The sequence below is a fragment of the Diaphorina citri genome, unplaced genomic scaffold (assembly GCF_000475195.1).
Source record: "Diaphorina citri unplaced genomic scaffold, Diaci psyllid genome assembly version 1.1 scaffold264, whole genome shotgun sequence".
In the NCBI taxonomy this organism is placed as follows: domain Eukaryota; kingdom Metazoa; phylum Arthropoda; class Insecta; order Hemiptera; family Psyllidae; genus Diaphorina; species Diaphorina citri.
Window position 1 is genome coordinate 129,246 of NW_007377701.1, and position 8,649 is coordinate 137,894.

General features: G+C 40.9%; 1 protein-coding gene across 1 annotated transcript; it reads left to right on the plus strand.

The window, feature by feature from the left end:
- Window positions 1-141: 141 nt before the first annotated feature.
- LOC103506825 (dentin sialophosphoprotein) lies at window positions 142-4,322 on the plus strand. Its single transcript, XM_026821804.1, has 5 exons — window positions 142-443; window positions 1,506-1,812; window positions 2,063-2,372; window positions 2,570-3,113; window positions 3,633-4,322. The coding sequence occupies exons 1-5, from the start codon at window positions 297-299 to the stop codon at window positions 4,104-4,106; spliced, it is 1,782 nt and encodes a 593-aa protein (XP_026677605.1). The 5' UTR covers window positions 142-296; the 3' UTR covers window positions 4,107-4,322.
- Window positions 4,323-8,649: the final 4,327 nt, after the last annotated feature.

Below are 8,649 nucleotides of genomic sequence, written 5' to 3' on the forward strand. Positions count from 1 at the left end.
AGAATTTTAATTATGTTGTTTTTGACAAATGTCTGCTGGAATATTGACCATTAGGCCATTTTCCCAATGACTTAATGGTCAATAGAAATTTAAATAAAATGAATAAAATGGGAATTCAATAAAAATTTCTAAACCGCTTTTCCAGAGTTGTCCAATCCAAGGCCGCGTCCACAGGTCGCACGTCCTCCAACGCCAGTCCCGCCCCCTCCGCCCCCTCCAAACGTCTGGACGAGCTTCGAGAAGACATCATTCGCTCCGTGTACTGCGCCGCCCCACAGTGCGGAGTTCAGGGTTCGATGTACTACTGGCGGAAAAATTTGGAGCCCCTCGGTCTGAGGCTGGAAGAAAAAGATGACCCGGCGGTCTGGTCCGAAGGGCAGGTGGTCAAGTTTGTTAGAAGTATCCCCGGGTGTGGCAGGATCTCGGGACGATTTGATAATCAGGTGAGATATGGCCTCTTTGCAATTGTAATTCCATAATGGCTTACCTTATTTTATAGTTGACTAGGGTTCTTAGTTCTTAGTGACTAGGGTTCCCTAGTCAACTATAAAATAAGGTAAGCCATTATCTAATTTGGGTGTCTAATATGAATCTAATTAATAATAATTGTAATTCCACTAGGCTTAAGGATACAAATATTGTATATGGCCCTAGTCATTAGGTTGTTAAAAAGGTAAAAGTGTAATCAAAGAATCTTCTTCCTCGCCTTTTACCGTGTACAGACGGGGTCGGCGTTTTTCGTCAGCCTCTCAATCAGCCCAGGATCTCGGGACGATTTGATAATCAGGTGAGATATGGCCTCTTTGTAATTGTAATTCCACTAAGGATACAAATATTGTATATGGCCCTAGTCATTAGGTTGTTAAAGAGGTAAAAGTGTAATCAAAGAATCTTCTTCCTCGCCTTTTACCGTGTACAGACGGGGTCGGCGTTTTTCGTCAGCCTCTCAATCAGCCCTAGGGTGATTGCTTTGGGCTGACATTTGGTTTTGGTTTTGGCTACAGTAATTTTACGAGTGGATAACCCTCGCATTCAAACCAGGCATTTCTTCAGTAAGGGAAATTTCAGGCTCCTCCCTGTTTAAAATCCCTCAGCCAGGCTTTATAATAAAATAATCATACTCATCAAATGTACCCATAGTTATCAATAAATGTAAAAAATTAATTCAGATAAAAATAAGGATATAATATTTTTATCAAGACAATTACGATTAAAAGTTTTTAAATTGGTGAGCTTACGCTATGTAACTAAGCTGGCAGTATGAACAAGGTCTATTCTATTATATGCGGTAGCTAATGTCCCCACTTTTCTTCTTCTTCATTTCAGAAAATCGACGGCCTCGCCTTTCTCCTCCTCTCATTTTTATCAAGACAATTACGATTATTATTTTTTTTAATTGGTGAGCTTACGCTATGTTACTAAGCTGGCAGTATAAACAAGGTCTATTCTATTCTCTTATATGCGGTAGCTAATGTCCCCACTTTTCTTCTTCTTCTTCATTTCAGAAAATCGACGGCCTCGCCTTTCTCCTCCTCTCGCAGGCCGACCTCCTACACGAGCTCGGCCTCAAATTAGGCCACGCCACCAAAATCTACAACGCCATCCTCTACCTTCGCCAGAACTCGGAACTGGCCCGCGGCCTCCTGTTTCAGCAGATCCAGGACGATAGTGATAGTCCGACCAAGAGGAAGTCTTTCAGCGATAGTTCCAATGTCACAGGTAGCGCTGATGGGAGGACTGTGAGTGATAGTTCTAATCTCGCCACTTTTAGTGATAGTTCAAATGTTACCGCTAGGGGCGTTAGTGAGAGGTCTGTGGGTCGTAGCGCTGATGAGAGGACTGTGAGTGATAGTTCTAATCTCGCCACTTTTAGTGATAGTTCAAATGTTACCGCTAGGGGCGTTAGTGAGAGGTCTGGTGAAAGATCTCTGAGAGATGTTACTGTGAGTGATAGTTCTAATTTTGCAGCCAGGGGCAGGGGCGTTGGTGAGTCTTTCAGTGATAGTTCTAATTTTGACGCGAGAAACGCTGGGTGATAGTTCTAATATTGTAACAGGTAGCGCTGGTGAAAGATCTCTGAGAGATGTTACTGTGAGTGATAGTTTTAATTTTGCAGCCAGGGGCGTTGGTGAGTCTTTCAGTGATAGTTCTAATTTTGACGCGAGAAACGCTAGTGAGAGAAAATCTGTGAGTGATAGTTCTAATCCTGCTGTCAGGGGTGTTGGTGAGAGAAAATCTTTTAGTGATAGTTCTAATTCTGCCGCTAGGGGAGCTACTGAAAGATCTCCGAGTGATGTAAGTTCCAATCCCTCCGCCAGGGGCTTTGTAGAGTTAAGATCTCTGGGACACAGTAGTTCAAATATCACCGTCAGGTGCGTTGGTGAGCGGTCTTTGCAGGATAGTGTGTCAAATATTTCCGATAGGGGCGAGAGTGAGAGGTTTTTGGGCGATGTTAGTTCAAATTTTACCGCCGGTAGCCCCAGTAGCAGATTGGACACTACCGAAAATGTGGCGGGGAGAGAAACTAACTTTACCACAGGCACAGTTGTAGTTCAAATATCACCGTTAGGTGCGTTGGTGAGCGGTCTTTGCAGGATAGTGTGTCAAATATTTCCGATAGGGGCGATAGTGAGAGGTTTTTGGGCGATGTTAGTTCAAATTTAATCGCCGGTAGCCCCAGTAGCAGATTGGACACTACCGAAAATGTGGCGGGTAGAGAACCTAACTTTACCACAGATTCTGGTGAACTTACGAATAGAGGAAATGGCGCTTGTGATAACTCTGTTAGGGGAATCCCTATAAACCCTAGTGAAATCCCTATAGGATATGGAGAAGGAAGTACTGCTAGAACCCTTAACCCTGAAACCCCTCTAAGAAAGGGAGGTAGTGAACGAGAAGAGACTGTTAGCGTTGAAGAAGGAGTTGAAGAAATCAGACCTATGGATGTGAAAGGTGTTAACATGGATGTTGATGCTGAAGGTGTTAATATGGATGTTGAAGGAGATACTGGTGCTAATACAAATCCCATTACGGGATTAATCAATGTGAAAGAAGATGTTAATAAATATGAAGATGCTTCAGAAAGAGCTCGGCCTAGTAATAAATCAACAAAAGGAGATACTGGTGCTAATACAAGTCCCATTACGGGATTAATCAATGTGAAAGAAGATGTTAATAAATATGAAGATGCTTCAGAAAGAGCTCGGCCTAGTAATAAATCAACAAATCGTGATGAAGTAGCTAACGACCAGGCTGTTGGAGTTAAAAAAGAAACAAGTGGGCAAGAAATGGATTTTAACCTAGATACAGCGGATTTTGATAGGAAAGACAAAATAGGTCTTGACTCAATTGACACAAATATTGCCAGTTTCGACACAGACACTGACAAAGATTTCATTAGTAGTGGAACGACAGATAGAGTTGGTGATGTTAACAAATTGGTTGGATTAATTGGAGTGGAGCAATCTGATGGGGTAGAAGTCTTTGAAGGCAGACGAGACCAAATGATGGACGGCGTTGCCCATGGACCTTCGCAGGGTAGCGACACCAAAGTTGACGGGGCTGAAATGGGCCGACTTGCCGAAATAGACAACGTTGGTAAAGTCAACGATAGATTTGGTGGCAACGATAGCTGTGATGAAGTAGCAGACGACCAGGCTGCTGGAGTTAAAGAAGAAACAAGTGGGCAAGAAATGAATTTTAACCTAGATACATCGGATTTTGATAGGAAAGACAAAATAGGTCTTGACTCAATTGACACAAATATTGCCAGTTTTGACACAGACACTGACAAAGATTTCATTAGTAGTGGAACGACAGACAGAGTTGGTGATGTTAACAAATTGGTTAGATTAACTGGAGTGGAGCAATCTGATGGGGCAGAAGTCTTTGAAGGCAGACGAGACCAAATGATGGACGGCCTTACCCATGGACCTTCGCAGGGTAGCGGCACCAAAGTTGACGGGGCTGAAATGGGCCGACTTGCCGAAATAGACAACGTTGGTAAAGTCATCGATAGATTTGGTGGCAACGAAAGCGTTGGACAAGTCAACGTTTCAATCGCTGACGACAACAGCAAAGATAGTGTTAAGATGGACACCGATTGATTTTTGGCATCCTTGGAGAGTAAGCTAAGGTTGGGATCCAGGCTTACTTAGGCCGATCGAGGTTCTAGTGCTTATTTATACTGCTCGAATAGGACTGGAAAGTCCCTTTACTCCAGCAGTAAGTAGGCCACTATCGACAAATTCTCAAATTACATTGAGATTGAAATTCTATGCCTTCGGCTGGGATTGAACCCTCGCTCTCCCGTTTACCAAGAGTTAAAACGAGAACCTTGTTTATCCTGCTTGAATGAGTCCGTTTGTCCCAGCAGTCTAAAAAAAGGATCTTTAAAAAGGGAGTGGATAGATTTTGTTTTTCAACCAAATTGCCTACCTATTCGGTAAAGACAATCAATGTAATACGTAGGTATACCTATACTTAGTTCTACATCTAGCTAGCTTTGTAGAAGGGTAAGGAACTAATTCGTGAATGGGTCATCGGGTAGGATAGTCATTCATGCTGGTATCTTCACAGATATGTGGATACGTAAAAAGGAAAAGAAGTGATTTAAAAAAGTCTTAGATAAATACGGGGAGATGAAGTATTTTTACAACTTTCTATCTATGACCGATCTTGCCACTGAGAGTTAACACAGTGTCGACGTCACCCATTTGATTTACAGACGCCAGTGTTTTGAAAACTATGTTATCTTTGGTAATATTGGGCATCAGTATGGTTCGATTCGTTTCAGAAAGAGTTTGGTATTCAGTGTGGTTCCATTGGCTTTGGTTCTACAATTTCTCGCCCAAGTACAGTTAAGTTCAAGATACTACCGAAAGTACAGTTTAGTTCAAGATGCAACAGAATTCTACAATTTCTCGCTCAGTTGTAATTCAAGTACAGTTCAGTTCAAGATGCAACCGAATTCTTTTAAAACTTGGAAAATTTCATTTTACAATAAACTGTTGTAAATATCAAAAAGAAAACTCTTTTTACTTTTTTTTTCATGTGATTATGATTGAAATTATGCTTAATTAATTAATAATTATTACAACAGCCCAAAGCAACAAAATAAATAATTAATAATTAAATCAATCTCAATAATGTTTTTAGTTAAGATCCTGAACATATTTAATTAAAGATAACATATGGTAATCCATCTCTCAATAGATTTAGTAGATTTTTTCAATATTATGCTGATAAAATTTCCAGATAAATCTTGATATTAATATTGAGAAAAGGTAATTTTAGATTATATGTCTATTTGATTATTATCAATTTTAATATTGTGATGTTGTGTTACTATGCTTAATCATAAAATTTATTCTTGTAAGATGAAAATGAAATAAAAAATATTCAGTTTAAATATGAATTATTGTTGTTAAAAAAAGTTTTTTTTTTTTGGTAATTTGATATTATTAATTTATTATTTCCTCGACTATAATTATTTAATCAGGAATGAGAGTCTAGTTAACTTGAAGGGGGTAGCGCGTCTGTCTTGTAGGCGCTAGTTCGCTGGTTGGTTAAAAACGAAGCGGAGCGCAGAGCAAAGAGCTTTTTGCTCTCTGTTCTATGTGGTTTGAATTCGTGACCTCCCTCTCTATCGTCAATTCCTTCTACCTTCTCTATGCTTCTCCGCTCTTCTCTGTTTTTAGCCTTAGCTACGGAAAGTAGTGCAGGGAAAATTTAGATGACGTTCTTATGGTGGGTCCAGACTTGTGCAATGCAACATGCAATGCAATGAAATTCGTTAGTTTGGACGTGTTTGAGAAAGTTGCAGCAAAGTAATAGGTAAGGTTAATTGTGAGGACTGAGGAGGCGGGTAGCCAGCCGAGTTAGCTTAGTTGGTAGTGCGTCTGCCTCGTAAGCGCTAGGCCGTGGGTTCGATTCCCGCCCGGGGCGGATTTTATCCTAAACAGGCAAGGTTCGTTCTCGGAACGGCTGGCTTTCTCCTATCCTTTCTTCCTTCCCTCTTCGATTTCGGGATGAGAGAGAGAGAGACCTCGAGGATCCAGCTTTCCAATTAACACTGAAGTCCAATAATGACCTGCCTCGGTGGTGTAGTGGTCAAGGCGCTCGCCTGGTAAACAGGAGGGCGTGGGTTCAATCCCAGCCGAGGTTTGGAACTTTATCCTCAATATAATTTGAGAATTTGACCACAATAATAGTAGTAGCCTACTGCTGGAGTAAAGGGACTTTACAGTCCTATTGATTGAAACTTGATGGAATCAAAACAAAATGACCAAGGTTCTTGGTCATTTCTGCAAATCACTTCACAATAAATTCAGAATTCTGGTACTCCAAGTACTGAGCTGCATTTACATTAGTGCCAAATTTAAAACCAAATAAATCTGTCCCAGTGAATGACGAGTGCCATTCCTGGTTCTACAGTGTTTGCAATTGCAAGTCTACAGTGTCAAAGTAGAATCTACTTGCCAGCCTACTTAGCTTAGTTGGTAGTGCGTCTGCCTTGTAAGCGCTAGGCCGCGGGTTCGATTCCCGCCCGGGGCGGATTTTTTGTGGGGTTGGTTCGGTAGTACCTAAATAGGTGATGTTACTGGCACTGTTGTTGATGGGTAAGTTACAACTTACAAAGTAACTTTGCTCCAAGTTTTGACGATTGTTTTTTTAATAACCTTGGCAGTAGCCTACAGTTCCCTCTATCAAACCTCCTAAAGCCAGCCTAGTTAGTAGTGCGTCTGCCTTGTAAGCGCTAGGCCGCGGGTTCGATTCCCGCCCGGGGCGGATTTTATCCTGATGGGAAACGGCTTCAGCTGTAGCCGAATGGTGATGGCAGAATAAAGAAAAGACATAGTCTCTAGCCATGTTTAATTGTCTCGATCAAACCTCTTAAAAAGAAAATAAACTTCGCTAAATGTTATGCCATGACTTGATATATTTTTTCTTCTTCTTCGCTCTTTTACTCGTAATATCGCTCTTATCTTTTATGAAGTTAATAATTTAATGTTTGGTAAGTTCATTGGGAACCCTCAATACCAGGTGTTACTTCAATGTGTAATAAATTATGGCAAAAATAGAAGTCACCAAATCTGTGTCACACAAGTTGAAAAGTGTGACTAACTTTGAAGCGTTTTTGTTTACTGACTTTCCCCATCGGAAAACTTTGCGTCAAAACTTTTCCCCATAATGTTCTTCTGAAAACCATAGTTGGGGTGGAAATAGTTTGGAAAATACATTTACAGGGACAATGTGATGTACCTACCCCTTCCGATTACTTTTTTGTTTTTGTGTGGTATGTTTAGTGTTTTTTTCAGCTCATCTAGGAACTAGGAATTTTCATGGCAAAAATCGGTCAGTTGTCTATTAGAGTCTATATTTATTCAAGGCGTTTTCACAATAGAGCCATTTTCACGTACGGATCAAATTGGCGGTTCTTGACTGCCAGTCCAAATCCGTCAATTGATTCGTCAAATTCGTGAAAATAACTCCATTGCTAAATTTGTAAAAGTTTTCTAATACCTGCATATTGTACATTGGAAGGAAAGTAATGTAATCGGGTCAAATTTTCGATGGTCAGTTTTTAGTGCCAAAACACGTTTTGAGGTCCCTAGAGCCTAAATACAAAGTTTTATACACCCTTAAAGAAAGTAGAATAAAACGAGAACCTTGTTCATCCTGCTTGAATGAGTCCCTTTATCCCAGTAGTCTAAAAAAAGGATCTTAAAAAAGGGAGTGGATAGATTTTGTTTTTCAACCAAATTGCCTACCTATTCGGTAAAGACAATCAGTATAATACGCATCTCGAGAACGGTAAGAGCTAGAGACTTAAAATTTGGCATGTAGCTGTGAAATGAGACAAGGATGCGACACGAAACTTTTGGTTAAGATAGGTGCTGCGGTTGGCCGTATTTTGACCGCTTTTTGGCGGTTTTCAGCCATACTGACTAAACGGTTAGAGATATTGTAAAAGTTAATATAAAACAAAAAAATTGCATCATTCAATAGGATAAGGAAAGTCGTGTGATGTTCACACCAGATTTTTTTTTTATCCTTGGTCCTTCAGGAATCACCTACCTAAGAGGTTTACGCTTCCGCCCTCCGGCGCTAACCTCTCTTATTGGTTATCTTCCACTCAAGAGTCGAATATTATGCATTACCTCTGCCTCGGTGGTGTAGTGGTCAAGGCGCTCGCCTGGTAAACAGGAGGGCGTGGGTTCAATCCCAGCCGAGGTATGGAATACCTACAAACAAAAAAAATGCATCATTCAATAGGATAAGGAAAGTCGTGTGATGTTCACACCAGATTTTTTTTATCCTTGGTCCTTCAGGAATCACCTACCTAAGAGGTTTACGCTTCCGCCCTCCGGCGCTAACCTCTCCTATTGGTTATCTTCCACTCAAGAGTCGATTATTATGCATTACCTCTGCCTCGGTGGTGTAGTGGTCAAGGCGCTCGCCTGGTAAACAGGAGGGCGTAAGTTCAATCCCAGCCGAGGTATGGAATTTTATCCTCAATATAATTTGAGAATTCGACCACAATAATAGTAGTAGCCTACTGCTGGAGTAACATTGATGGCTTGATTGAATCCTCACAGCCTCTTGACATTGATGGCTTGATTGAATCCTCACAGCTTCTTGACGTTG